Here is a 27,903-nt window from a genome sequence, read left to right on the forward strand (position 1 = left end):
CCGGAGTGTCATGTGCCCCAGCCGCCGTCACTGTTTAAATTGTCTTTATCCCACCGCTCACACCAGCGCAGACCGGGTAGCGCGGGACCCACCGCCAGCTCAGCCTCGGCCCCTTCAGGTTGCAGGACAGACTCACAGTCGAGCTGGCTTCTTTCGTCACCTCTGAGCCTGCAAACTCCAGAGCCAAGTGGTTCCTGCCTACAAGGGGACAAGAGTGACGGGGGCCCCTCGCCTGGCACGGAGATGCAGCCACCTCTGGGGTGGGTAACAGCTGAACACAAGTTTGGGACAGGAAGTGAAGGGGAAGGGTGCATCCAGCTGAAGCCGCAAGGGGAGATTTTTAGGGTGACAGGAATGGGCTCACCGGCTCTGGGATTTTCCTGGGTTCCTTATTGAGCACACTGGGACCAGGGGAGAGCACCCCCCGCTGAGCCCCCCGCTGCCCCGGCCGAGCCCCCACCCACCGAGTGCGAGTTCCCAGCCCCACAGCCCGGTCGGCTCCTTACCTTGCTGAGCCCCTGGGGGCACCGCTGTGAGGAGGGTGAGGGCCAGAGGCAGGAGAGGGGGGCGCATGGTGGAGCTGGGGAGGGGTGGGAGCCGTGGGGCAGGGAGAGGGGTCTCCGGGCACAGGGTGCGTCTGCCTCTGGGCAGGGGCGTTGTTCACAGGGCTACAGCGAAGAGGAAGCTGCTGCCAGCAAAGCACAGGATATCACACGGCCTCTTGTTCAGTAGCCGCCCCCTGCTGCGAATAGAACCCAGGAGTCCTGGCTCCCAACACCCGATTAGCTCCTGGCTTTACCCACTTGCTCAGTTTTCCCCACCTAGTGGTTTGTCCTGGTGCTACAGGATAATTGTTAACAGGCAGGGTGCAAAGCTGGGGGTCGCGGGTTCAAATCCTGCCCACAGAGGTGGGTGCGCTCGGCCTGAACTCTCCTCCTGGTCAGATGTCCCACAGCTGGAGCGGAGATGTAGCCGCCTCTGGGGTGGGGCGTGGGGGGCTGGTTATACAGGGATCCCTTGGCCAGTGCAGCTCACTCTGGGGCGGGGCAGCTCTGCACAGACGTTTGGGGCAGGAACTGAAGGGGAGCCGAGTCTGCCTGAACCCCACCCCCGGGGCCAGGCCCAAAGGGTGGGGTCTTGAGGACAAAGGTGACACACCACAGACACGAGGGGTTCAAAGGCAGATTTTAATGCCACAATCTGTTAACCTGCAGAACTCCCCACCACAGGATTTTAACAGAGATTTCCAGCATCTTCCAGCTGAATTTCCCATCACCTGGGAGCCAGGGGTGTGAATGCAACTCATGAAGGGGGTGGAGAGGAGAGGGGAGCAGAGCCAGGGCGGGTGGGGGTCAGACAATAGTGGCATAGACCGTGGCACCGTGTGGGGGAGGAGCTGGGGCTCGAGCCACCAGGGGGTGCTGGACTTCAGCATAAAGCAGGGTGCCTGGGACCTGGAGAGAGAAAGGGTAAGAAGTTACAGAGATTTCCCCCTGCGACCTTCTGCCCCCCAGCTCTGCTGGTGCCCCTCACTCCCGCCCCACAGCCACTGCTTGCCCTGCCCTGCCCCCCCCAGCTCTGCTGGTGCCCCTCACTCCCGACCCACAGCCCCTGCCAGCCCAGCCCTGCCTCCCGCTGCCCAGCTCTGCTGGTGCCCCTCACTCCCGCCCCACAGCCACTGCTTGCCCTGCCCCCCCCAGCTCTGCTGGTGCCCCTCACTCCCGACCCACAGCCCCTGCCAGCCCAGCCCTGCCTCCCGCTGCCCAGCTCTGCCGGTGCCCCTCACTCCTGACCCGCAGCCACTGCTTGCCCCGCCCTGCCCCCGCTCACTTTTCTTTCCCGACTCTGGGGCACGAGGCGTCTTTCGGTCGATTTGGCTCCAAGTCGTGGCTCTTCCAAGGGGCATAAACGGTGCCCGGGGGCTCCTTGGCACAGGATGGAGAGAAGGAGAAAATCAAGAGGGAAGAGGGATGGGATAGTGCGGGGGGGGGATCTAACCAAGGAGCTGGTTGACCTCTGGAACTACCCACCACTGGATTCTTACAGACTGAACATGGCTGGGAAGGTTATGGACCCGGCTACTCAGGAAGGAGATCTTTGATCCGCTCTGCATTCAGCTGGGGAGGCGGGATACCGGGATAGCTGGGCCCAGGGCTCGGACCTATGGTGGGAGCGGTGGGATACCTGGGTCCATGTCTCTGACCTATGGTGGGAGCGGTGGGATACCGGGGTAATGGGCCTGTGGCTGGGGGTTGTTTTTATCTCTCTCTCTCTCACCTATTTTGTTCTCTTTTCTGTTTTGATTCCGTCGGTTCCTGAAGGAAAAAAATGGGAAAGATACACGATGAAAACACGTTTCTCCCCACTCCCATCCCCGGTCTCCTGGGTCCCTTCCCCCACCCTGTGGAGCTACCACTCCCCAGGCTCCTGGGTCTCTCCCTCTTCCACTCCACCTTGGGCTGGGGCTCTGCTCCCTGGACTCCTGGGTCCCCCTCTCTCTCTTCCCTCTCCATCCCCTGCTGGGGGTGCCGCTCCCTGGACTCTGGGTCCCCAACTCACCTGCCCCGTATCCGTCTCCACCTCCACAGATGCCAAGCGCCCAGCCCTGCGCCGATCAGACCCAGAACCGCCGCCACAACCCAGATCCCCCACTCAGAGCTGGGGCCTGGAACAGAGGAAGGGTCAGGGCCAGCAGAGGACACCGTGGGGCAGGTGTGTGTGTGGGGTGCAGGATGTGCGGCACTATCTTACCTGCGCCTCCTGCCCCGAGGGGGGGCTCCAGGCAGAACTCAAAGCCCCCAGAGGAGGCGCCGAGGGGGTGACATTCCCAGCGCCCCCAGGCCCCGCGCCGGGACGGGTCCAGCCTCACGGTAGCCCCCAGCTGGCTCTTGGTAGCCCAGCCCCGGTTGCCCAGGGACTGGGAGTTGAGGAACCAGCGGAAGGAGACCGAGCCAGGCAGCAGGGGGCAGCGTTGGCAGTGGAGGGTCAGGGCTGAGGGGGACGTCTGGTTGGAGGAGACGGTGAGGTTGTTCCGGCAGCCTGGAGGGGCAGATGGGGGTCAGCAGGGGACACTGTGGGGAGCAGGGTGGGGCCCTGGCTGGGGAGCCCCCGGTGACCCCAGTGCTGGCAGGGGGGTCTGGCCTCACCTCCGGTCACCTCCAGCCGGATGGGGGGCTCGGCCCCAGACTCCCCGTGGCACGTGAAGGTCCCCGAGTCACTCATGACCAGGGCCCAGAGCAGCAGGGCCCCCAGGCTGGAGGGGTGGGGGTCCAGGCGCCCCCTAAACTGGGCCGGGGGGGGCTCCGGCCCGGGGGGCAGCCGGGCGATTTCGAGCTGGTCTCCGGGGTCACCGGCGCATTTGGGGTATCGGGGGGACCAGACCCAGCGCAGCCGGGGGCCCCGGGCCCCACAGGGCAGCAGGATCTGACCCCCGGCCTCCCGCACCTCCAGCCGCGGGGGGGAACCTGGGAGGGGGAGAGTGTTAGCTGTGCCCCTCACTCCCGACCCGCAGCCCCCGCCAGCCCAGCCCTGACCCCCCCAGCTCTGCCGGTGCCCCTCACTACCGACCCACAGCCCCTGCCAACCCAGCCCTGCCCCCCCCAGCTCTGCCAGTGCCCCTCACTCCCGACCCGCAGCCCCTGCCAGCCCAGCCCTGCCCCCCCCCAGCTCTGCCGGTGCCGCTCACTCCCGACCCGCAGCCCCTGCCAGCCCAGCCCTGCCCCTCCCCAGCTCTGCCGGTGCCCCTCACTCCCGACCCGCAGCCCCTGCTAGCCCAGCCATGCCCCCCCAGCCCTGCCGGTGCCCCTCACTCCCGACCCGCAGCCCCGCCCCCCCCAGCTCTGCCGGTGCCCCTCACTCCCGACCCGCAGCCCCTGCTAGCCCAGCCGTGCCCCCCCCCGAGCTCTGCCAATGCCCCTCACCCCGCAGCGGGCCAGGTGCCAGCAGGGCCAGCAGGACCCAGACAGCTGAGCCCATCGGTTCAAGGCGTCTCCCCGCCAGGGTCCGCGTCTCACTCCAGGGTAAGAACCGATTGGGGGACGGACGTGGGGAGCCGTCATTGTTGGCACCTCCGGGGCTGAGTCACCGGCCGGGGCCCTTATCATGCCAGCCCAGACTTCCCCCGGCCCCAGTCTGCCGGGAGCTGAGCCAGCTGCTGCCAGCTCCCTTCGCCACACAGTGTTCACTCTGAAACCTAACGACGGCCGCTCCACTGCTGTTTGTGCCTGCGAACCCCACCACAGCAGCCACCGCTGGCCTCCCACTGAGCTGCCCTCCAGGGTCTGAAATGCCGCCCACTGCCCCAGCCACTCCTGCCCTGTTGATGAAGGGCAGGGACTCATGGGGCAGAGAGTTCTGACAGCTGCCTCTGGGAATATATATATATATATATATATATATATATATATATATATATATATATATATGTGTGTGTGTGTGTGTGTGTGAGAGAGAGAGAGAGACGGTGCCCGTGGGAGCCAGCCGAGGTCACTCAATCAGGGTGAACTGCAAACAGAACGGGGCAGAGAAATCCCAAACGCTGGTGGATATTTCAATATTTAGATTTACCAACCAGCACAAAACAGCCTCTGTAGAACCTTACTGGTTACTCAGAGTCCAAACAACGCAGTTCCCTTAAAGTGCCCAGCCTCAGGCCTCCGTCCAGACACATGTCAGATATGATGATAATTACTGAAAATCTTACTTCATCATATAAAAGAAAAGGTTCTTCCAACCCCAAAGGATCAGCCACACACCCAGGTTCAATGATAACTTAGATCTTACCCAAAATACACACTATAGCCAATTCTTATTAACTAAACTAAAATAATTAAAAAAGAAAAGCGAGAGAGCGTTGGTTAAAAGATCAATATACAGACAGACTTGAATTCAATTCTTGAGGTTCAGACACAGCAGAGATGAGCTTGTCGTTGCCAAAAGTCCTTTTAGAAATAGTCCCGAGGCTATAGTCCAATGTCCATATTCAGGGTGACTCCAGTCAGTGACCGGGGATCTCAATCCTTGTGGCTTAAGGTTTCCCCCTCTTGAAACCCAAAGCAGATCTGAGATGAAGCAGGATCGTGTCCCAGGGTTTTTATACATTTCCAGCAGCCTTTCGGCCTGAGAAAACAATAGGCTTAATTCTCCTTCTCCCAAACATCCTGGCAATTAGCACAGGGTCATTTACCCATTAAACAGTTCAGATCCAGGTTACCACAACCTTCAAAGAGACCTAGAGACAATAATACTACTTCACTCAAGTATCATCATAAATGTCAATCTTCCTTTTTGATCTTTGAATTAAAGCTCTAGCAATAGACTAGACTTGTTTGCTGACATCCCAAGACCCGAGCAAACACCTCCCCTTGAGATCTCTAGAGCTCTGAAATGCAGCCGGCATCGTTATTCATTTACAGATCTCCCTAACCAGTTTCTACAGTTCACCATGGGTCAGGTCAGTCTGGGAGGTAATTAACTCCTCCTGGCCCTGTCACCTTCCAATGAGATATTAAACTGATAAGGACAGATAATAGATAATGTTTTCACGTACCAGCTCATAGAGAGCCGAGAAGCGTATGACACTCATAACATCACAGTGTGGCAGGGAGTTCCCCAGGTGAACAAGGCCCCTGCCTGGCTCAGGAGACCAGCGCAGAGTTCGTTTTATTTGGAGAGGAGACGTCGGCGGGGTTCTAATTACAGGCTGCGGCTAGTGGCAGTGAGTTCCCCAGGTTAAGGACCGGTCACAGGAGAGACCCCCCCGTGCTGGTTTGATCAGAGCCTGGTGCTCAGGGGCCTACAGGTTAATTAACACTTGGCGTGTAGGAGAGAGTCCCGCAGGCTAACAAGGGGCTGGGGGCGGAAGTGGGTGACCCCTGGCCAAGGGGGCTCAGAACCCATAGTGGAGAAGAGGCCCCATGGGACACGTTGCAGCCAGCCGCCCTGGGAGACAATCTGGCCCCACAACCAGTAGCTGGGAGTTCCCCAGGCCCCCGCAGGGCCGCTTTGAAGCGGCTGCCAGCATGAACGTTAGGCACCCACCTCGCCCCGTCTCCGCCCACACCAGGGCGCCAGAGCCGCCACCCCGGCAGGCCTGGGAACGAGGGGCTGCCCCCTGCTGGAGGAAAGTGGAGCCACTGTGTGTCAGGGCCCCCTGGGGGCCGGGCTGTGGATCCAGGCATGGTGGGCTGCCCCCCCAGAGCTGGCTGCATCACCGCAGACAGACAGACCCGAAGTACAAAAAATACCTTCTTTATTGTTAATTTCTCCAGCTCGGGGGGCCCCCCAGGTTTGGGGCTGGGGGCGGATTTACAGCGTGCGGCGGGCGGGAGGGCTCACACACAGCAGGAAGGGGGGCACCTGGTTCCATATAAAACAGACCGACGGAGGGGGCTGGGGAGGGTGTCAGTGCAATCGATGGGCATGACGGGGCCACCCGGCTACAAGTGCCCGGGCAAACGGAAGGCTGGGGGGGTGCAGTGTGTCGCCTTGAAGTGCTGCAGGAGCTTCCGGGTTTGGGGGGCAGAGACGAGGGAGGGAATCAGTGATGGGGGGCAGGGAGAGACGCTCCAGCCCCTGCTGTAGCCACTAGACCCCCTCAGTCCCTTCCCCGAGACAGGGAGAGAACCCAGTTGTCCTGGTTCCCAGCCCCCCGGCAGTGCAGTTACCGGGCGTGATGGTCACGGAGATCGGCGTGGCGTTCTGGCTGGGGCTGGGGCAGGGACAGAAGACAGCCCCTGAGTCGTTCATGTGGAGGGTTCTCAGTTGAAGGATGTAGGTTCAGGTTCCCTGATCCAGTAGGAGACGCAGCCGCCTGTTAAATCTCTCCCACAGGCTGTACCTTGCCCCAGCCACTGTCACCGTGTAGATCGTCTGTATCCCACCGCTGACACCAGCACAGAGTGAGTACCGTGGGATCCACTGCCAGGTCAGTCTTGGCCGGCTGCAGGACAGACTCACAGTCGAGCCGGCTTCTGCCGTCACCTCTGGGCCTGCAAACTCCAGAGCCGAGTGGTTCCTGCCTACAAGGGGACAAGAGTGACGGGGACCCCTCGCCTGGCACGGAGATGCAGCCACCTCTGGGGTGGGTAACAGCTGAACACAAGTTTGGGACAGGAAGTGAAGGGGAAGGGTGCATCCAGCTGGAGCCGCAGGGGGAAGATTTGCAGGGCAACAGGAAAGGGCTCACCAGCTCTGGGATTCTCCTGGGACCCTGGGAGTTGGGTTCCTTATTGAGCGTACTGGGACCAGAGGAGAGCACCCCCCGCTGAGCCCCCCGCTGCTCCGGCCGAGCCCCCACCCACCGAGTGCGAGTTCCCAGCCCCACGGCCCGGTTGGCTCCGTACCTTGTTGAGCCCCTGGGGGCACCGCTGTGAGGAGGGCGAGGGCCAGAGGCAGGAGAGGGGGGCGCATGGTGGAGCCGGGGAGGGGTGGGAGCCGTGGGGCAGGGAGAGGGGTCTCCGGGCACAGGGTGCGTCTGCCTCTGGGCAGGGGCGTTGCTCACAGGGTTACAGCGAAGAGGAAGCTGCTGCTAGCAAAGCACAGGATATCACACGGGCTCCTGGGCAGTAGCTGCCCCCTGCTGCAAATAGAACCCAGGTGTCCTGGCTCCCATCCCCCCTGCTCAAGCCCCTGGGCCCCACGTCCCTCTCCGAGCTGGGGTTAGAACCCAGGAGTCCTGGGTCCCAGCCCCCAACACCCGATTAGCTCCTGGCTTTACCCACTTGCTTAGTTTTTTCCCCACCTAGTGGTTGGTCCTGGTGCTGCAGCCGCAGGATAACAATCAGCAAGGCGCAAAGCTGGGGTTCACAGGTTCAAATCCCGCCCATGGAGGCGGGTGGCTCAGCGTGAATTCTCCTCATTCTCAGCTGTCCCTTGCCAGGAGCGGAGATGCAGCCACCTCTGGGGTGGGGCGCAGGGGGCTGGTTATACAGGGATTCCTCGGCCAGTGCAGAGATGCAGCTAACTCTGGGGCGGGGGACTGGTTATACAGCGATCCCTTGCCCGGTGCTGAGATGCAGCTAACTGTGGGGCAGGGGAGCTGGGTGGCTCTTCACAGACGTTTGGGGCAGGAAATGAAGTGGAGCTGCGTCTGCCTGAACCCCACCCCCCAGAGCCAGGCCCAAAGGGTGGGGTCTTGAGGACAAAGGTGACACATCACAGACACGAGGGTTTCAAGGGCAGATTTTAATGCCACAATCCGTTAACCTGCAGAATTCCCCACCCCAAGATTCTAACAGAGATTTCTTGCATCTTCCAGTTGAATTTCCCATCACCTGGGATGGGAGCCAGGGTGTGAATGCAACTCATGAAGGGGGTGGACAGGAGGGGGAAGTGGAGCCGGGGCGGGTGGGGGTCAGACAATAGTGTCATAGACCGTGGTGCCGTGTGGGGGGAGGGGCTGGGGCTCGAGCCACCAGTGGGTGCTGGACTTCAGCATAAAGCAGGATGCCTGGGACCTAGGGAGAGAAGGGGCAGTAAGTTACAGAGATTCCCCCCGCTACCCCCTGCCCCCCAGCTCTGCTGATGCCCCTCACTCCCGACCCGCAGCCCCTGCTCGCCCAGCCCTGGGCTCCCCCCAGCTCTGCTGGTGCCCCTCACTCTCTCACTTTTCTTTCCCAACTCTGGGGCCCAAGGTGTTTTTCGGTCGATTTGGCTCCAAGCTGCAACTCTTCCAAGGGGGATAAACGGGGCCCAGGGGCTCCTTGGCACAGGATGGAGAGAAGGAGAAAATCAAGAGGAAAGCAGGGATGGGATAGTGGGGGGGGGGGGGGCGCGGAAATGTAACCAAGGAGCCGGTTGACCTGTGGAACTACCCACCACTGGATTTTTACAGACTGAACATGGCTGGGAAGGTTACGGACCTGGCTACTCAGGCAGGAGATCTTGGATCCACTCTGCACTCAGCTGGGGAGGCGGGATACCGGGGTAGCTGGGCCCATGGTTCTGACCTATGGTGGGAGCGGTGGGATACCTGGGCTCCATGGCTCTGACCTATGGTGGGAGCGGTGGGATACCTGGGCCCCATGGCTCTGACCTGTGGTGGTAACCGTGGGATACCAGGGTAACAGGCCTGCGGCTGGGGGTTGTTTTTATTTCTCTCTCTCACCTGTTTCTTTCTCTCATTTGTTTTGATTCTGTTGGTTACTGAAGGAAGAAAACGGCAAAGATACATGATGAAAACAGGTTTCTCCCCATCCCCGGACTCCTGGGTCCCTTCTCCCACCCTGTGGGGCTACCACTCCCCAGGCTCCTGGGTCTCTCCCTCTTCCACTCCGGGCTGTGGCTCTGCTCCCCGGACTCCTGGGTCCCTCTCTCTCTCTTCCCTCTCCATCCCCTGCTGGGGGTGCCGCTCCCCGGACTCTGGGTCCCCAACTCACCTGCCCCGTATCCGTCTCCACCTCCACAGATGCCAAGCGCCCAGCCCTGCGCCGATCAGACCCAGAACCGCCATTGGTGCCGTGACCCACATCCAACACTCAGAGCTGGGGCCTGGAACAGAGGCAGGGTCAGGGCCAGCAGAGGACACCGTGGGGCAGGTGTGGGGGGGTGCAGGATATGCAGCACTATCTTACCTGCGCCTCCTGCCCCGAGGGGGGGCTCCAGGCAGAACTCAAAGCCCCGAGAGGAGGTGCCATGGAGGTGACATTCCCAGTGCCCCCAGGCCCCGCGCCGGGACGGGTCCAGCCTCACGGTAGCCCCCAGTTGGCTCTTGGTAGCCCAGCCCCGGTTGCCCAGGGGCTGGGAGTTGAGGAACCAGCGGAACTGGGCCGAGCCAGCCAGCAGGGGGCAGCGCTGGCAGTGGAGGGTCAGGGCTGAGGGGGACGTCTGGTTGGAGGAGACGGTGAGGTTGTTCCGACAGCCTGGGGGGAGCAGATGGGGGGTCAGCAGGGGACGCTGTGGGGAGCAGGGTGGGGCCCTGGCTGGGGAGCGCCTGGTGACCCCAGTGCTGGCAGGGGGTTTTGGGGGGTCTGGCCTCACCTCCTGTCACCTCCAGCTGGATGGGGGGCTCGGCCCCAGACTCCCCGTGGCACGTGAAGGTCCCCGAGTCGCTCATGACCAGGTCCCGGAGCAGCAGGGCCCCCAGGCTGGAGGGGTGGGGATCCAGGCGCCCCCTGAACTGGTCCAGGGGGGGCTCCGGCCCGGGGGGCAGCCGGGCGATTTCGAGCTGGTCTCCAGGGTCGCTGGCGCATTTGGGGTATCGGGGGGACCAGACCCAGCGCAGCCGGGGGCCCTGGGCCCCACAGAGCAGCAGGATCTGACCCCCGGCCTCCCTCACCTCCAGCCGCGGGGCGGAACCTGGGAGGGGGGGAAAAAGAGGGATGGCGGTGCCCCTTACTCCAGACCCGCAGCCCCCTGCTAGCCCAGCCCTGGCCCCCCCCAACTCTGCTGGTGGCCCTCACTCCTGCCCCACAGCCCCTGCCAGCCCAGCCCCGCTCCCCCAGTTCTGCCGGTGGCCCTCACTCCCCGCCCCCCCCCCAGCCTTGCCAATGCCCCTCACCCCGCAGCGGGCCAGGTGCCAGCAGGGTCAGCAGGACCCAGACGGCCAAGCCCATCGGTTCAGGGCGTCTCCCCGCCAGGGTCCGCGTCTCGCTCCGGGGCAGGAACCGACGGGGGGGGGGGGGGGCGGTGGAGGGCGCGGACGTGGGGAGCCGTCATGGTTGGCGACTCCGGGGCTGAGTCAGGGGCCGGGGCCCTTATCACAGCAGCTCAGACTTCCCCCAGCCCAGCCGCGCCTCAGTCTGCCGGGAGTGTGAACCAGCCGCTGCCGGCTCCCTTTGCCACACAGCGTTCACTCTGAAAGCTAATGATGGCCGCTCCATTGCTGTTCATGCCTGCGAACTGGACGGCCACCGCTGGCCTCTCACTGAGCTGCCCCCGCAGAGGCTGAAATGCCCCCCACTGCCCCAGCCGGTCCTGCCCTGTTGACGAAGGGCAGGGAATCATGGGGCAGAGAGTTCCCCAGGTGAATCAAGCGTGAGAGAGCTGCCCCGGGAACTAGTCCTTGTGTGGCAGGAAGTTCCCCAGGCGAATGAGGCCCCCACCTGGCTCAGGAGACCAGCGCAGAGCTTGTTATAATTGGAAAGGAGACATTGGCAGGGTTCTAATTACAGGCTGCAGCTAGTGGCAGCGAGTTCCCCAGGTTAACGACTGGTCACAGGAGAGCCTCCCCCGTCCTGGTTTGATCAGAGCCTGGCGCTCAGGGGCCTACAGGTTAATTAAGACCTTGGCGTGTGAGAGAGAGTACCGCAGGCTAACGAGGGTGGGTGACCCCTGGCGAAGGGGGCTCAGAACCCATAGGGGAGAAGAGGCCCCATGGGACACGTTGCGGCCAGCCGACCTGGGAGACAATCTGGCCCCACATCCAGTAGCTGGGAGTTCCCCAGGCCCCCACAGGGCCGCTTTGAAGTGGCTGCCAGCATGAACGTTAGGCACCCACCTCGCCCCGTCTCCGCCCACACCAGGGCGCCAGAGACGCCACCCCGGCAGGCCTGGGAATGAGGGGCTGCCCCCTGCTGGAGGAAAGTGGAGCCACTGTGTGTCAGGGCCCCCTGGCGGCCGGGCTGTGGATCCAGGCATGGGGGGCTACCCCCCAGAGCTGGGTGCATCGCCGCAGACAGACAGACTCGAAGTACAAAAAATACCTTCTTTACTGTTAATTTCTCCAGCTCGGGGGGCCCCCCAGGTTTGGGGCTGGGGGCGGATTTACAGCGTGCGGCGGGGGCTCACACACAGCAGGGAGGGGGGCACCCGGCTCCATATAAAACAGACCAACGGGGTGTGTGTGTGTCAGTGCAATCGATGGGCATGACGGGGGGGGGCTCCCCGGCTACAAGTGCCAGGGCAAACGGAAGGCTGGGGGGGGCAGTGGGGTGCAGTGTGTTGCCTCGAAGTTCCGCAGGTGCTTCCGGGCCTGTAGGGCAGAGAAGAGGGAGGGAATCAGTGATGGGGGGCAGGGAGGGATGCTCCAGCCCCTGCTGTAGCCACTAGCCGGGGAGAGAACCGAGGCGTCCTGGCTCCAAGCCCCCCCTCTGCTCTAACCACTAACCCCCACTCCCTTCCCAGAGCCGGGAGAGAACCCAGGCATCCTGGCTCCAAGCCCCCCCTCTGCTCTAACCACTAACCCCCACTCCCTTCCCAGAGCCGGGAGAGAACCCAGGCATCCTGGCTCCAAGCCCCCCCCCCGCTCTAAGCACTAACCCCCACTCCCTTCCCAGAGCCGGGGATAGAACCCAGGCGTTCTGGCTCCGAGCCCCCCCCCTGCTCTAACCACTAACCCCCACTCCCTTCCCAGAGCCAGGAGAGGACCCAGGCGTCCTGGCTCCAAGCCCCCCCTCTGCTCTAACCACTAACCCCCAACTCCCTTCCCAGAGCCAGGAGAGAACCCAGGCATCCTGGCTCCAAGCCCCCCCCCGCTCTAAGCACTAACCCCCACTCCCCTCCCAGAGCCAGGGATAGAACCGAGGCGTCCTGGCTCCTGGCCTCACGCTCACCCCCACTGCTGGGAGGGAGGGGCTATCGGGGTCCACTCACCAGGAACAGGGCCAGCTGCCGTCGCCCCTCGGGCGTCATGTCCTCCCCTGTGGGGAAGGCGAAAGGTCTAAAGTCAGGAAGAGACCAACCCCCCCGCCCCCGGCTGATTCCCCTCCAAACCGCCCCCCCCCTCGCCTCCCAGCCACCCCCTGGGTGGAAACCCCCCCACTGGCTGATCCCCAGCACCTGCGCTGGCCGGTTCTCAGCCCAGCGATCCTCCCGCTGATTCCGAGCTGATTGGCCCGAGCTGCGGCCCCGGCATCCCATTGGCCGCCCTCGCTGCCGCCCCACACTCACCTACGCTCCAGGGGAAGTGGCCGCCGTGCTCGGCCTGGTAGGAGCTCAGCACGGACAGGCACCAGTCCTCGTCCACCTCGTAGGAGCTGTACACCGAGGCTGCGGGGAGGGGGCCGGTTAGAGCAGGGCTGGGGGGAGGGGGCTGGACGCCTGGGTTCTCTCCCCAGCTCTAGGAGGGGAGTGGGGGCTGGTGGTTAGAGCATTTACCTTCCTCCACGGCGCTGGAAGCTTCTAGCCATTCCCGAACGACTCGCGCCCCCTCCTCGGCCATCACCTTGGGGTACCTGGAACGGGGGGAGGGGGGGTTAGACACAGTGCTCCGGTGGTGTCCCTCACTCCCCCTGCGATCCCAGCCCTGGGCTCCCCCAACTCACCGGTGCTGGAGGAGTTTCAGCAGCAGGTCATTCCCCCTGTTTGACATGATATCTTCTGGGACCCTAAGGCACACCAAAAGGGGGGCAGAGTTAAGGGTATTTTCCAGACTCTTCACTGACATGAGTTTGATGGTTCTCTGAATTCTTTATATGGCACACTAGAACTGCAGAATCCACTCCCCCAAACCCACTAGACCCCACTTCCCTCCCTGTGCCGGGGATGGAACCCAGGAGTCCTGGCTCCCGCCTCCGTCTCCTCCCGCTCTAACCACTAGACCCCCACATCCCTCCCCGACTTTTACTCACGTGGTGGTGATAATTTCATCCTTCGTTCTTCTGACCAGCAACACTGGCCCCTGGTATCTTGGGAAACAAAGAAATAGAAATAAACCGCTAAGCGAGGCCACATGACTGGGTGGGGTGGGTGAGATAGTGAATTAACATCCCCCCGTCCTCCACCCGTCCAAGATGAGATATTTCACCAGTGGCAAGTAGTCCCGAGGCTTAATCCTGAGGGCCAAGATTGTGGATAGGTTCAAGAAGGGATACTGTTAACCTGCGGAACTCCCCACCCCATGATATTGTCCTGATCAACCTGCCACTTGATACCAGAGGCCAGGATAGAGGGAGAGACTTAGACTTCATTATTGGGCTATGGAGCCAGCTGCCACAGGATACGAGGACAAGAGTTTGGAGGGATTGGGGAAGAAAGGATTTAGCCACGAATATGCATGAAATAATGTGGCAGGCAGTTCCACAGGTTATCAGTAAGGCCCGGAGATGAGCAGGGCTGGGTCCAGAGATTTGGCTTCAGATGGAGGTTCACAACCACACCCTGTTGTCCAGGGCTGGGTTTTTCTGAGCCGAACGCCTGCAGAGCGCCACCCTGCGAACCCGACATTCGTCAGGTCTCAACTTCCCCCAGCCGTCCGCGCCTCAGTTTCCCTTTTTACCTGCAAAGCTGCTCGCCGTTGTTCAAGTTCAGGTATTGCCTCACCGTCCTGGTGACCAGCCCTCCTAGGACATGCAGGTTTCAGAGGAATTAGAACTCAAAAACAAAATCGTGGAGAGTCAAGTATGACCTAGCCACAGAAACACCCAGGGGGGTTTCGTCAACACCATGCTTAATAAATAGGTTTCCAAGGAACGAGCAGGATTGAAGCTATCTACCCAGCTATGGCCAGACTCCGCTTCCAGATAGGTGCCACGTAGAACATTAGTTGCAACAGTGTTTAATTTTTTAATTTTAATTTTTTAGCTAGATTCAGCCAAGAACATTTCCCCCTAAAACTTCAACCAGGAATTAATTCAGCAGCGTTCTCCAGGCCGGGTTACGCAGGAGGCCAGACCAGATGACCACCATGGTCCCTTCTGCCTCAGTTTCCAAGGTGTGAAGAGAGCTCAGAGGGACCTAAACAGCTGCGGTGGGGCACCGAACGTGAGCTGCGACAGCGTTCCGAAGAGTAAGAGATCAAATCGATCCAGCTGACTGGCACCGATCTGCCTCCAGACAGGTGCCATATAGAACATCGGTTGCAACGGCGATACGGTACAAGCGCTAGCTAACTTGCGGCAGGGCGATACAGACCAGGAGGTCTCACACAGCGCATTTCCAGGATATCAAAGAGCTTTATGAAGGAGGCCAGTCCCATCAGCTCCATTTTACAGATAGGGAAACAGAGTCACAGAATGGTGACATCACCCAGCAGGCCAGCGAGAGCCGGAAAGAAACCCCAGGTCCCAGAGTACAACGCTCTATCCACTAGGCCACCCTACCTGCTGGAGAGATCAGAGCAATCTAGCCCCACATCGTGCCACCAGGCAGGTGCGATACAGAACATCAGTTGCAACAGTGACTGTAGGTTGCTTCTAGACCGTAAACAACGATCGTTAGGTTAAAAGCGGCTCGGCACTAACGAGCGATAGATGCAGCCAGAGGCTGGGAGCTGATCTCTGGCAACCCAGCCCGGTCAATGTCTCGCTGCAGGTGCAGGACAGAACACTGGTTGCAACAGGGACGGTTGTATTAACAGAGGACTGACCCATTTTCCACAAGGGGAGGAAATTAATCCCCCGCACAAATGGCTAATGGAACCTCTCAGGGAGAGGAAGCTAACCCCCGCCTGCCACCTGATAATGAAAGCTTCCTCCGTTTCCGCAGCCAATTGGGTTTGCCCACCCCTACCGCCGCCACACATGGGACACTCCCGAATGTCACGGCTCAGAGGGGAATTCTGAGTGGCTGAGTGGGGTCATATGACCTGCTGGGGGATCGGAAAGGCCGCTGGATTCTCAGACTAGTCCATGTGTTTGAGGCAAGGGGCCAAACCACGTGGGCGGTGTGAGGAGGGGGAAGGGCTGAACCATGTGGGCAGAAGGGGGGGGGTCACTTACTGCAGCTCTCTGGCATGACCTTGAGCGCCAGGGGTACCAGGTCGTCGAAGGAGGCATCCAGCACCAGGGCGCTGATGTCCGGGTACGACATCGCCGCCCACGTGGCTGCAGGAGAGAGGATGTCAGCAGGGTGGGTGGGGGCTAGATCAGCCCCCCCCCCCCCCCCCATACGCTCAAACACAGACACCCGCCTGGGGCAGGCTTGGATCTGTCCCCACTTCTGACTCTCCCCTCGTATATGGTCCCTCCCTCCCCAACCCAGCCCCATGGTTCCTCCCCCCCCTCCCCGGCCCCCCCGGTACCTGTGAAGCCCCCGATGGACCAGGCGTACAGCACAATGTCCTCGGGCGGGAAGCCCAGGCGGTGGATGGCGTATTGCATCACCACGTCCATGGCGTTGGCCTCGTTCTGCGGCAGGGGGACGCCCTGCGGGGGAGAGCGGGGGGGTTGGGAGACCGGACTCCTGGGTTCTCTCCCCAGCTCTGGGAGGGGAGTGGGGTCAGGTGGTTAGAGCGGGGGGAGGGAGGGGGGGGCGGGAGCCAGGACTCCTGGGTTCTGTCCCACCCCTGGGGACCCCCAGACTCACCGTGCTGCCAGCGAAGCCGGGGTGGTTCCATCCGAGCACCGAGTAGCCGGCTGGGAGGGAGAAGCAGGGAGGGGTTAACGTGGGGCCAAGCGCAGCATGGACAGAACCCACTGGGCGGATGCCAGAGAGATCATCGGTTGCAACAAAGTGTGGGGAGCTGATGGGCAGTTCCACTGCTGAGTATGGGGGGGGCACAACTCACCCCCTGGTATCCTGCAGTTTAGGACAACCTGTGCCCCCCAAACTGGAGTGCCCTAGGGCAGACAGAAGGGTGGCAGCCCCAACCCCCTCCCCAAATAGAAATGGATCCTTCCCAATGAACCCCTATCCCATGCAGAGAAATGGATTGGGCCAAAGAAAGGTTACCTGATTCCTGCACCCCCATCCTGCACAGCGATATGGGTTAGTCCAACCAGGACCATCCCAAGGAAAAGTGGATTGGCCCAAATGGGCTGCCCTAACCTGTTGCCCCACACACAAAAAAATGGATGGGTCCAAAAGCCAACCCTCTGTCCCAAAGCACGGGAATGGACTAATCCAAAGGGAGACACCCCCCCACCCCAGCCTCCACCCCCATCCAGAGCAGGTAGCTTGGTCCAAAAGCAGTGCCTCCCCCCGATGCATAGAAGTTGACTGGTCCAAGCAGAGCTGTGCCCCAGTCCTGCCAAAGGGATCGGATCCTACCCAAGTGGAAGGGGGGGGGAAACATCCCCAGTGATGCTGGATCGTACCATCCAGGGGGGTGGGCAGGCAGCCGACCTCATAGAATCCAGCGTTGCCTTCGCAGCAGATCACCTGGGGGTGGGTGGGGGACACAGAGGGGACAATGAGGGTCCCGGCTGAACCCCAACTCGGGCACATCCATTCGGCCTCCCTAAAATCAGATACAGGATCTCCCCCCCCAACCCATCGTAAGTTGCTGCAGCGTCGCCATGCGGCTGTTCCCCAGCCGCTCCGCCACAGAGGTGGCTGCATCTCAGCGCCGGGTAAGCCATCCCCGAGCAGCGTCGCCATGTGGTTGTTCTCCAGCTGCTCCGCCCCAGAGTCAGATGCATTTTGGTGGGGAGGAAGTTGCCCCTATGTATTAAAATACTCCGTGGCTTCAGTTCCATTTCAGGCCAGCGCAGGGAGTCCTGTCCTTGGCCAGGGGACTGTTTTCAAGTTGTTCCCCCACCCTCCTGGTTGGCAGGAGGGGGCATTATGAGCGCAGCAGGAAGCCGGGCCCCTCCCTTGGGGTGGGTGAGGTGGTTCAGCCTGGTCAAATTTGGACCCCAGCTGGGCATTGTGTCCTTACGCACCGAGGAGGCAGGGCTGGGAACAGAGCTGGAAACCGTTACACTGAGGGAGAGGCCCCCAAACGCCCCTGGCCAGTGCCAAGTGGGAGCCCCCCAATCCCCACTGGCCGGCGCCAAGCGGCTGGCGCTGCCTCCAGCCCACGGGGCCCCGATTGCCCTGTGATCGGCTCTTTCGCTATGAATTATTGGCACTTTATACCACCAGCCGTCTGCCCGGCGCTGCGCCACCTCCCGCTCGATCCGCCCCGCTACCAGGACGGGGTTCGCCCCTTCGTCATGGGGAGTGCCCGGGCCGTGGATTTGTCCCCCAGAGTCCCTGTTTTCCGGATCCAGACCCCCACCCCGTAAGCACGACTCACGTCCCGGCTGGACCGAGCCCCCGCCGCCGAGTGGAGAAACGCTCACCAGTTTCTTGCCGTGGGGCTCGGAGCTTTCCCGACGGTCCACGAACATCGTGTCAATCTCGTTGCCGTCGCAGGCTAACAGCTTGGCTCGTTTCCCATTGTACTGGGCCACCAGGGGAAAAGATTGCAGGGTTAAACAGGAAACCCAGGACTCCCGGGTTCTCTCCCCAGCTTGGGGAAGGGAGTGGGGCCTAGTGGGTTAGAGTGGGGGGGGGGCGGGGGGGGCTGGGAGCCAGGACTCCTGGGTTCTCTCCCCAGCCGCATCCTGTGCCTCCTGGACTCACCTCCTCCACCAGGCGGGCCTGGCCCTGCAGCAGCATGGGCATGACGGCTTTCTGCAGCAGGTAGACGGAGCCGGGATACAGCATCCTGCGCCCGAACGTGTGCGCCACAATGTAGCTGGGGGGGCAGAGGGAGGCGGTAGGTGGGGACGGCGCTGTTCCCCTGCCCCTCCCTCGGAAGAGAATCACCCTGCCTCCCTTCCCCCCACATCCACGAGATCTGCCCCCAACCATCCAGGAGATCCATTTATGGTCAGGGATGAAAATCACATGATTGTCCCTCCCCAGCCAATCAGCATCTGGGATCCACAGGTCCCATGTCCCACTTACCCTCAGCCAATAGGCAGCAAGGGGGCACTCCAGCCAATCAGAAGGCAGGATTCCACCCCCTCCCCCAGCCAGAAGCTGCCGAGTTGCACCCCTAACCAATCAGTAGCCAGGATCCCCTCTCAGCATTCCAAGCCCCACTCACCAGCCCTCAGCCAATCAGCATCCTTCCCTCTCAGCACTCCAGAAACTCCCCCCCCCCCCCCCCGTGCCCTCCTATCCCTGTGGCCAATCAGCAGACAGGACCCCTCCATCAACATTCCAAAGCCACCTCCCCCTTCACTGGCTGACCAATCAGCATCCAGGACATGCTCCTAAATGTTCCAGTTCCTCCCACCCCGTCTGGCCAATCAGCACCAAGGAGTCCTCTCTGCCCTCCCACATCTCCCATGATGCCCTGGTGCTGACACCATGACTCCCATAATGCCTTGGGTCTCCCCGGATTCTAGGAACCCCTCCAAGCATTCTGCACTCCTCCTTCCAGCCAATGGGAACCCAGAATCCAGCTAAGCCCCTCCCCTGAGTGCCGGGGGCAGAGCTTACCTGGCGATCTGGCAGGGCAGCTTCTTGATGGCATGGAGGAAGCCGTTGGCTGCGCTCCGATGTTTGGGCTCCGGCTGCATCAGCGAGACGCCCCGGGAGTCCGACCTGCAGGGCAAACAAGGGGCTTACAGCGGGGGCTGGAAACCAGGACGCCTGGGTTCTCTCCCCGGCTCTGGGAGGGGAGTGGGGGATAGTGGTTAGAGCGGGGAGGATGGGAGCCAGGACTCCTGGGCTCTCTCTCTGCACGCACCGGCTAGTGACCTCGTCCCAGCGGAAGTCCACGGGCCAGCTCCTGAAGTCGAAGTTGTAGCTGGCGAGTTTCTTCTGCAGCAGGGAGAGAGAGAGAGAAAGGAAGGCGGGTGAGACGAACCTAGAGAGAGCGACGGAGGGGTGTGTGGAGCCTCCCCTTCCTCTTCCCCTCCGGCTAGAATGGGTCATTCCAGCCCCCCACCCCCATGGCAGAGTGAGCAGCATGTCGGCACCCCCTGCTGGCCGGGGGCTGCTCCGGCAGGTGCGCTCAACCCCAGTGTGGCAAGGGAGGGGAACCGAGCACCATTGGAGGCACAATGCTGAGGGGCCGGGCCACCAGCATCCTGGGAAACGGGCTGGCACCGAGGGAAGCCACAGGCACCATGGGAGATGGGAAACGGCACCGGGGGAAGGGGCAGCAAGGCATCGTGGGAGATATAGGCAGGGCTGGCCCCTGAGCATCATGGGAGACATTGGGGGGAGGGTTGCATTGTTTTCCCCCGGTCGTAGGGAGAGGTCGGGGTCCCCCCCCCACCCCCTTCACCTTGATTTCTGGGGTGCCGAGGCGGTGGCTATCTTCCAGGATGGTGATGAACTGGATGTACTGGGGGTTGGTCCAGCGCCCGATGCCTGCGACAGAGACACGGAATTAGAGATGTCCGGCATATCCAGGAATCCTGGCTCCCAGACCCCCCCGATCTAACCACTAGCCCCCACTCCCCTCCCAGAGCCAGGGAGAGAACCCAGGAGTCCAGGCTACAGCCCCCACCTGCTCTAACCCACTAGACCCCACTCCCCTCCCAGAGCCAGGGAGAGAACCCAGGAGTCCAGGCTACAGCCCCCACCTGCTCTAACCCACTAGACCCCACTCCCCTCCCAGAGCTAGGGAGAGAACCCAGGAGTCCTGGCTCCCAGCCCCCTCCCCCCCACTCTAACCACCAGCCCCCACTCCTCACCTCTCAGGCAGGCGACCCCGGCCAAAAGGAGCAGCATGGTCCCAGCGTAGTGCGAGAAAGGAACCACCTTCGACAGGGTCAGGTATCCTGCGGGGGGGTTGAGAGCCAGGGTTCAGTGGGCACCTAAGCTGGGCCCCCAGGGAGGAAATCAGCCTGGAGTGATGCAGCTGGGGAATGACTGCACATAACACTGCACAGGGACGGCTTGCCCAGCACTGAGATGCAACCACCTCTGGGGTGGGGCAGCTGGGGAACAGCCGCATGTAACGCTGCACTGAGATGGCTCACTTGGCGTGAGATGCAGCCAGCTATGGGGCGGGATCTGGCAGTAGCCCAATGACATCTCTCCATTTTGGGACAGGAAGTGAAGGGGAAATCACAGCTATGAAGATAACTGCAGGGTGGGATGTTTAAGGCAGGCACAATTGGGAATTGAGCAAGGGCCAGAGGAGAGCGCCCCCGGCTGAAACCCCCAGCCTGGTTCCCAGCAGCACAGCACCCCCTAGCACTGCCCTGGGGCCAGCCCTGACAGCCGGGGAGAGTGCCCGTGGCTGACCCCCCAGCCCCACACCTGGCAGCACAGCACCCCCTACCTTTTCGGTACAAGTAGAACATAGCCAGGGGGGAAGTGTAATAGGAAATAGACCAGAGCACTGACGCCTGCGAGGAACAGAAGAGAGGGTCAGTAGGATGATACAGCCAACAAAACCCACCCCCAGGATACCTGGGTTCTATCCCCAGCTCCAGCAGGGATGTGGGGTGTAGTGGTTAAAGCAGGGGGGCTGTGAGCCAGAACTCCTGGGCTCTATCCCAGCTCCAGCAGGGGTGTGGGGTGTAATGGTTAGAGCGGGGGGGCAGGGCTGGGAGCCAGGACTCCTGGGTTCTATCCCAGTTGTTGCAGGGAGCGGGTTGGGGCTCACCTCAGGGCAGGGACTGCAGGCTGCCGCAGTGCTGGAGTATCTAACCCAGCCAGGACCCGTGGGACGGGATTAGAGACAAACATGTTTTCGCTGCATGAAGTGAGTCATTGCTTCCCTCTGGGGCAGGTTATGGAGGAGTGAGAGGGACCCGGAGGGTGGAGGGTGCAGGGAGTGGGGTCTAGTTGTTACCGCGGGGGCTGGGAGCCAGGACGCCTGGGTTCCACTGAATGGCCCAGCCCTGAAGGCGCAGGGGGACTCACCAAGGCCAGGATGCTGTCAGCATGTTTCTCCAGCGTCCGCGGCTGGTAGTACGACTCCTGGTGGGAGAGACCCCACGTCATTTTGAGCACCCTGGGGATCCCTTTGAGCCCCTGGGTGTTCGGGTGACCGGGAGGGCATGGGGGAAACTGGGAGTTAAGCCTCCAAGTTAGATGGGGGAAAACCCAGACAGATCCCCATCCTGCCACCAAGGAGCCAACAGGGTGTTACGGGTTGGGAGAGGGGGCATGTACCACAGGGCTGGAATCAGTCAATGTGGGACCCATGGGGGCGAGAGAGGCAGCAACACCACACCAACTTGGACCACCCATCGAAGGACATGGTGACCATTTTGGTGAGGTCACATGGGGGGGAGGGTCATGCCAACCCAATGCCTCCTGAGCGACAAGGCGGCGGCCATACTGGAGACACGCCAACATGGCGGCTCAGGGAGGGGGAAGCAGCAGCAGTAGCCATTTTGGAGTAACGCCAACCTGGCACGGTGGGGGTGTGTCAGCCATTTTGGTGACGCCATGCTGGAACTGGGACAACCTCGTGCCTCTGCGGTGGACACACAGCAGCCATTTTGGTGACAGCGTTTTGCAGTCAGGCCAACTTGGGCCTCAGGGATGGGGCCATGGCAGCCATTTTTTTTACATCACATGGGAGTCACGCCAACCTGGCACCTCTGGGGATGGCATCATGGTGGCCATTTTGAGCAAGGCCACACACAGGAGTCACGCCAAATGCTGGGGGATGGTGTCATGGCAACAGGGTGAGAATGGGAGTCAAGGTAAGGGGGATATTTATGTTTGGGGGGCTGGGAGATATCAGATAGCGGAAAGGGGTAAGATGCCCCCTTGGTACTCTCCTCCCCCCATTTCCTATAATAGTCTGTCCCAGGTGGATATTAACACCCTAAGGCCTGGAAGATACCATGCCGGATAATGGGGGGAACTGGATTTCTTCAAGTACCATACACAGTGGACTGACCTGTTGGGATATCAATACACTAGAGCCTAGGAGAGGCCATGTACATACATCTTCCTAGTGAGTGGTCTCTCCTGAGTGGGTGACAACATCATTACCTCAAAGGCTAGCAGCTACCATATCAAGTGAAAGAGAGTGGCACCCCCCCTATGTCCTACAATGGTTTTTCCAAGGGAGTATCAATAGCCACGGGGTTTGGACGATACCATTGGATAATGGGGGGGGGAGGTCCAACTCTTTGTGACCCCCAATTTCCTACAATGGTCTCCCCCAAAAGGGGGTGCCTGTCAATACCATATTGCAGAATGGAAAGGAAAGGGGTTCAGCTTACCCCGCTCCTTGTGCTACAATGGTCTCTCCCAAGGGAGGGGTACCAATCCCCTGGGGATACCATGCTGGATAACGGGGAGCAGCCCAGAAGACCAACCCCCCCTCATGTTCCATTATGGTATCGCCCAGAGGGATATCAAGATCCTGGGGCTCAGAACATTCCATGATGGACAATGGGGAGCTGCCCCCTTTCCCCGCCATGGTCTTTCCCAAGCCCCCATAGAGATAACGGGAGCCCGGGCGATACCATTGTCTCCCGCGGGGAGAGGAGGCGGACTCACCCAAGAACCATCCTGGGCCCCCTCGGCTGCCTCATCCCCGTCTCGGGAGGGCCTGGCCGGCCCCCGGTCCCGATAGACCCGGTAGAGCCGCGGCCCCAGCACACAGCTCAGCAGCTTCGCCATCTTGGCCCGGACCAAAGCCGGGGGCCGGGTGGACGAGGGGGGCGGGGGGGATTAACTCCACTTCCGGGTTCTCTACAGGAGCCCGCGGCGGACAGACTTAACCAGGGGATTTCAGAACGCTTCCCTCTGGGAGACGGATCTTAAAGGGCCAAGCGGCCGTTTTCTCGTCCCTCCTCCCCCCGCTCTTAAAGGGCCAGGCGTCCATTTCCCCCTTCCCTCTCCCCCTCAAATTTAGTCCTGTGGTGGGGGACGAAAGGGGGTGTTGCCACGACTACGGCCTGGGTCGCACCAGCCTGGCACCTCCAGGGTGGGGACGTGGCGGCCATGTTGGGAGTAATGCCAACTCTGGGCAGCCATTTTGGTGCCAGCATAGGGGGATGGGGGGTCAGAGGTCATGCCAACTGGGTGGGGGCCTGGCAGCCGTTTTGGAGGTGGCGTCAACTGGCCGCTGGGGTGGGGACACCGTGGCCATTTTAGAGCGGCTGTATTGGTCTCATGCCAACTTGGCGGCTCTGAGTTGGGGGATGCGGCGGCCATGTTGGTATCGCCATGTTGGAGCTATACCAAGATGGCGTCTTTGGGATGTGTCGGCCATTGGTCTCATGCCAACTTGGCGTCTCTGAGCCGATGATGTGGCGGCCATCTTGGTATCGCCACACTGGAGCTATGCCAAGATGGCGTCTCTGGGAGGTGCTGGCCCTTTAGGAGCCATCGTATTGGAGTTAGGCCAAGATGGCGTCTCTGGGATGTGTCGGCCATGTTGGTATCGCCATATTGGGGTTACGCCAAGTTAGTTTCTCTGGGATGCTTTGGCCGTTATGGGTCTCCTGCCAACTCAGCATCTCTTCGGTGGGGATGTGGGCGGCCATGTTGATGTCACCATATTGGAGCGAAGCCAGTTGGCGTCTCTTGAGATCTGGTGGCCATGTTGGTGTTGCTCTGTTGGGCTCATGCCCACTCAATAGCTTTGGGTTCAGGATGTGGTGGCCATTTTGGTGTCGGCAGGCGGAAATCTCTGGAACATGGCAGCCATATCGGTGGCACCATATTGAAGTCACACCAATTTTCTAGCTCCAAAGAGGGTTCACGGTGGACGTTTTGCCGCGCTGACGTGCGACCGTTTCTGGGGTGGGGCAGCTGTTTATACAGGGATTCTCTCCCCCGGCACTGAGATGCAGCCATCTCTGGGGTGGATCACACCACTCCCCTTTCCCTCTCTCTCACGCCCCCTTCCCACTCCTACGCTGCTGCTGTGCGTCCCTGATAAGCCGGCCACCAAACCCCCAAGTCACTCCGGAGACAGCTACTATTTCGGTCTCTTCCTCCTTGGGTCTTGGAGATAGAGTGCCAAGGTAGTGCCCCACAGAAGGACCCCGGCATTCGGGGCATCATGACCCCCATCTGGATCTTACTCCTTCTCCAGCTGCAACTCACCAGAGAGGAAGGTAAAAACCTGCTTTTTATTGGCCACCCCAGACTGCATCACAGGGCCGGGAGAGGGGTCCCTGTATAAACAGCCGCCCCACCCCAGAGTCAGTGGCATCTCAGTGACAGGAAATCTAACCCCTGTGAATCCCCCTCCCCGCAGATGCCTACGTCCAGAAGGGGCAGGACCGGGAGCTCCCTTGCGGCCTGGTTGAGTCTCTCCCGGGCACGGAAGAGGTGACGTGGTCCTACAATGCTGGTGTTCCTGGGTCCTCGTCGGTGCCATTATTCCGGGGCGCGGCGGGTCAGGCCCAGAAGGAGGCGGAGGCCAGGGAGCGGCTCTCCGTGTTCCGCAACCACTCCCTGTACCTGCGGGGGGCCGAGGACGGGGACACGGGGACCTACTGGTGTTCGGTGCAGGGAGACACCCGCAACACCTACCACCTGAAGGTTGTCACAGGTGGGTCGCGGCTGGCGCCCCCTAGAGGGGATAGGCCCTGTGCCCCATTCCCACCCCCCTGAGCCAGCCAGTCCCCGTCCTGGGGCCGGATGGGAGCCGGCGCCCCCGAGAGGGGACAGGCCCCTGCCCCTTTCCCACCCCCCTGAGCCAGCCAGTCCCCGTCCTGGGGCCGGATGGGAGCCGGCGCCCCCTAGAGGGGACAGGCCCCTGCCCCATTCCCACCCCCCTGAGCCAGCCAGTCCCCGTCCTGGGGCTGGATGGGAGCCGGCGCCCCCGAGAGGGGACAGGCCCCTGCCCCATTCCCACCCCCCTGAGCCAGCCAGTCCCCGTCCTGGGGCTGGATGGGAGCTGGCGCCCCCGAGAGGGGACAGGCCCCTGCCCCATTCCCCACCCCATTGCCTAACTGTCCCTGCAGGGACCCAGATGGTGCTGACGACCGGCCACACCAACATGACCTGCCACCAGTTCTCCTGTGCGATCTTGGACCGGCAGGCGCTGCCGGCGGTGACATGGCGGGTCGACGGGCAGCGGGCGCAGGACACCGACAGGCAGGGCCGGCACCTTGTCTTCTCGGGCTCGCGGGCGGCGCTGCTCCAGGCCTGCTGGAACACGAGCGACCAAGGGGCCAGGAAGAAGAAAAAACGGGTCAAGTGTGAGGTGAACGGCCTGCAAGTCACCTTCAACCTCGCCGGTAGGGATGGGGCCAGGACACTGGGGTTCTCTGGGTAGGGAGTGGGGGAGAGGGGGGGGCTGGGAGCCAGGACTCCTGGGTTCTCTCCCCAGCTCTGGGAGGGGAGTGGGGTCTCGTGGTTAGAGCGGGGGGGGGCTGGGAGCCAGGACTCCGGGGTTCTGTTCCTCACTCACCCCTTGTGTTTTCCCCGGGCGATGGGAGCAGGGAAGGACCCCCCTGCCCCCAACATGGGGGGACCCGCCTGTAGCTCCGCCTGGATCCCCCTGGCCGTGTGCGCAGCGCTGGAGTTCCTGCTCCTCCTTGCCTTGGGGGCGGCGCTGTGGAGGCGGGGGCAGCCGGACCGGAGGTAAGTACTGGCGGGGAGCGGGGAGTGGGGTCTGATGGGTTAGAGCAGGGGGGCTGGGAGCCAGGACTCCTGGGTTCTCTCCCCGGCTCTGGGAGGGGAGCGGGGGATAGTGGTTAGAGCAGGGGGGGCTGGGAACCAGGACTCCTGGGTTCTCTCTCCGGCTCTGGGAGGGGAGCGGGGGCTAGTGGTTAGAGCAGGGGGGCTTGGAGCCAGGACTCCTGAGTTCTCGCCCCAGCTCTGGGAGGGGAGTGGGGTCCAGTGATTAGAGTGGGGGGGGGGCTGGGCACCAGGACCCCTGGGTCCCATCCCTGAAGCTCAGTAGGGAGGCCCCCGCTCACTCGTCCCCCAATTCTCTCTCTGCAGGTCACACCTGGACGACCTTCCCGCGAACACCCAGCCAGGTAGGTGCCCCACTACGGATCTGTGGGGCCGCTGGGGCTAGGGGCAGCAGCCAGCCTTCGCCCCTACCCCATTGTGGGGTGGGGGGCAGGGCTGTGTCTGCCTTCATTCAAGGGCCTGGGGGGGAAGGGATTTCTCTCCCCCCAACCCCAGGAGCTCCCATCAATTCTCATGCGGTTTCTCTCCTGTCTCTTATTCCAGACCCTCCCGGACCCAAATCCCAGACGCAGCTGTATGAGAACGTGGGGCTGGGCTGGGACACGCAGGTGGGGAGCCGGCGCCCCCTGGGGGGGACAGGCCCTGTGCCCCATTCCCTGCCCCCCATAGCCAGCCAGTCCCTGCCCAGGGGACGGATGGGAGCTGGCGCCCCCTAGAGGGGACAAGCCCCTGCCCCATTCCCCACCCCCTGAGCCAGCCAGTCTCTGGCCCGGGGCAGGATGGGAGCCGGCGCCCCCTAGAGGGGACAAGCCCCTGCCCCATTCCCCGCCCCCTGACCCAGCCAGTCCCTGCCCTGGGGCCAGGTGGGAGCCGGCGCCTCCTAGAGGGGACAGGCCCCTGCCCCATTCCCCACCCCCTGAGCCTGCTAGTCCCTGCCCTGGGGCCGGATGGGAGCCGGCGCCCCCTAGAGGGGACAGACCCCTGCCCCATTCCCCACCCCCTGAGCCAGCCCCGTTTCAGGGGTGTCTGTGGGCTCCTGTCATCCCAGCAGGGGGCACCGATCTTGTCCAGCCATGATGGCCCCGTCAACCCCTGTGGAGCGACCCCCGCCCCTCGAGCTCTGTGTCGGGGTCCGGGCGGGGCCGAGCCGCGTGTCAACACCCAGCGCCCCCCACAGGGCGGGTCGGAGGCTCCCTGAGGCCACCAGGGGCTTTCCAAGGGGAAGAGCTGGAAGAGGAACCCAGGCGTCCGGCCCTCCGCCTTCCCCGCCCCATGGGGGCTGGGGTGACAGATGGGGACTGGGCGATTTGGGGGGGTTTGGAGCAGAGAATAAAGGAGAACGGAGCAGAGTTTGTGACGGGAGTGTGGGGCTGAGAGAGAGAACACACAACCACATACATCCAACCACAACCGCACAAACAGAACCAGACGCGATCACAAATGCATGCACACAACCACATGCACGCACACTCCCTACCAAAACCACACACACACAGCCACCCAACCACAACCGCACGCACAGACTCAGACACAATCTCATACACACACACGCACAACTATGCACACACACACGCCGAAAACCAGACACAATAACACAATCACAGACACACACAGAGCCAGACTCAGGCACAATCACACAGATCCACACACACACACAACTGCTCACGCACAGACACACAGAACAAGAGTCAGACACAATCACACACATACACAACCATGCACACACACACAGAAAACCAGACACAATAACCATCACACACACGCACACAACAACATAATCCCCAC

At 61.8% G+C, this 27,903-nt stretch overlaps 4 protein-coding genes across 6 annotated transcripts; 1 reads left to right on the forward strand and 3 right to left on the reverse strand.

The window, feature by feature from the left end:
* Positions 1–763: 763 nt before the first annotated feature.
* Positions 764–3,983, reverse strand: LOC128848102 (megakaryocyte and platelet inhibitory receptor G6b-like). The gene is made up of 7 exons (XM_054047884.1): positions 3,921–3,983; positions 3,147–3,464; positions 2,752–3,039; positions 2,560–2,665; positions 2,278–2,315; positions 1,831–1,925; positions 764–1,454 (listed from the first exon to the last, which is right to left on the reverse strand). The coding sequence occupies exons 1-7, from the start codon at positions 3,973–3,975 to the stop codon at positions 1,353–1,355; spliced, it is 1,002 nt and encodes a 333-aa protein (XP_053903859.1). The 5' UTR covers positions 3,976–3,983; the 3' UTR covers positions 764–1,352.
* A 4,182-nt stretch (positions 3,984–8,165) lies between these two features.
* Positions 8,166–10,561, reverse strand: LOC128848205 (uncharacterized). 2 transcript variants are annotated; one of them, XM_054048022.1, is made up of 6 exons: positions 10,499–10,561; positions 9,979–10,296; positions 9,573–9,860; positions 9,378–9,489; positions 9,107–9,144; positions 8,389–8,456 (listed from the first exon to the last, which is right to left on the reverse strand). In XM_054048022.1, the coding sequence occupies exons 1-5, from the start codon at positions 10,551–10,553 to the stop codon at positions 9,120–9,122; spliced, it is 798 nt and encodes a 265-aa protein (XP_053903997.1). In that variant the 5' UTR covers positions 10,554–10,561; the 3' UTR covers positions 8,389–8,456; positions 9,107–9,119. The 2 variants fall into 2 exon arrangements, with proteins under 2 accessions (XP_053903996.1, XP_053903997.1); XM_054048021.1 differs by lacking the exon at positions 9,107–9,144 and having other exon boundaries at positions 8,166–8,456.
* A 1,069-nt stretch (positions 10,562–11,630) lies between these two features.
* Positions 11,631–23,170, reverse strand: ABHD16A (abhydrolase domain containing 16A, phospholipase). The gene is made up of 20 exons (XM_054047954.1): positions 23,017–23,170; positions 21,418–21,474; positions 20,831–20,897; positions 20,238–20,324; positions 19,826–19,911; positions 19,283–19,356; positions 19,033–19,137; positions 18,166–18,280; positions 17,883–17,984; positions 16,914–16,977; positions 16,183–16,232; positions 15,899–16,022; positions 15,597–15,701; positions 14,156–14,219; positions 13,509–13,565; positions 13,203–13,265; positions 13,036–13,112; positions 12,829–12,927; positions 12,532–12,578; positions 11,631–11,911 (listed from the first exon to the last, which is right to left on the reverse strand). The coding sequence occupies exons 1-20, from the start codon at positions 23,137–23,139 to the stop codon at positions 11,828–11,830; spliced, it is 1,650 nt and encodes a 549-aa protein (XP_053903929.1). The 5' UTR covers positions 23,140–23,170; the 3' UTR covers positions 11,631–11,827.
* Positions 23,171–24,448: 1,278 nt separating this feature from the next.
* Positions 24,449–27,467, forward strand: LY6G6F (lymphocyte antigen 6 family member G6F). Of its 2 annotated transcripts, none has more exons than XM_054047915.1 (7): positions 24,449–24,584; positions 24,728–25,024; positions 25,440–25,715; positions 25,920–26,061; positions 26,425–26,462; positions 26,662–26,726; positions 27,167–27,467. In XM_054047915.1, the coding sequence occupies exons 1-7, from the start codon at positions 24,530–24,532 to the stop codon at positions 27,314–27,316; spliced, it is 1,023 nt and encodes a 340-aa protein (XP_053903890.1). In that variant the 5' UTR covers positions 24,449–24,529; the 3' UTR covers positions 27,317–27,467. The 2 variants fall into 2 exon arrangements, with proteins under 2 accessions (XP_053903890.1, XP_053903891.1); XM_054047916.1 differs by having other exon boundaries at positions 27,170–27,467.
* The last annotated feature ends 436 nt before the right edge of the window (positions 27,468–27,903 follow it).

The sequence above is a fragment of the Malaclemys terrapin genome, chromosome 13 (assembly GCF_027887155.1).
Source record: "Malaclemys terrapin pileata isolate rMalTer1 chromosome 13, rMalTer1.hap1, whole genome shotgun sequence".
Taxonomy (NCBI): Eukaryota; Metazoa; Chordata; order Testudines; family Emydidae; genus Malaclemys; species Malaclemys terrapin.

Bases quoted from the DNA above. Each gene is read 5' to 3' on its own strand.
- LOC128848102 (XM_054047884.1), bottom strand. From the start codon at position 3,975: ATGGGCTCAGCTGTCTGGGTCCTGCTGGCCCTGCTGGCACCTGGCCCG. The intron at 2,666-2,751 runs GTAAGATAGTGC...CCTCTGTTCCAG, and splicing joins CCTCGGGGCAGGAGGCGCAG to GCCCCAGCTCTGAGTGGGGG. The intron at 1,455-1,830 runs GTGAGCGGGGGC...TTCTCTCTCCAG, and splicing joins CCCAGAGTCGGGAAAGAAAA to GTCCCAGGCACCCTGCTTTA.
- LOC128848205 (XM_054048021.1), bottom strand. From the start codon at position 10,553: ATGGGCTTGGCCGTCTGGGTCCTGCTGACCCTGCTGGCACCTGGCCCG. The intron at 10,297-10,498 runs GTGAGGGGCATT...CCCCCCTCCCAG, and splicing joins GGCACCTGGCCCGCTGCGGG to GTTCCGCCCCGCGGCTGGAG. The intron at 8,457-9,377 runs GTGAGTTGGGGA...TTCTCTCCCTAG, and splicing joins TGGAGACGGATACGGGGCAG to GTCCCAGGCATCCTGCTTTA.
- ABHD16A (XM_054047954.1), bottom strand. From the start codon at position 23,139: ATGGCGAAGCTGCTGAGCTGTGTGCTGGGGCCGCGGCTCTACCGGGTC. The intron at 20,325-20,830 runs GTAGGGGGTGCT...ACCCCCCCGCAG, and splicing joins GTTCTACTTGTACCGAAAAG to GATACCTGACCCTGTCGAAG. The intron at 19,912-20,237 runs GTGAGGAGTGGG...TCTCTGTCGCAG, and splicing joins CGGGGTCGCCTGCCTGAGAG to GCATCGGGCGCTGGACCAAC.
- LY6G6F (XM_054047915.1), top strand. From the start codon at position 24,530: ATGACCCCCATCTGGATCTTACTCCTTCTCCAGCTGCAACTCACCAGA. The intron at 25,025-25,439 runs GTGGGTCGCGGC...CTGTCCCTGCAG, and splicing joins CCACCTGAAGGTTGTCACAG to GGACCCAGATGGTGCTGACG. The intron at 26,062-26,424 runs GTAAGTACTGGC...CTCTCTCTGCAG, and splicing joins CGGGGGCAGCCGGACCGGAG to GTCACACCTGGACGACCTTC.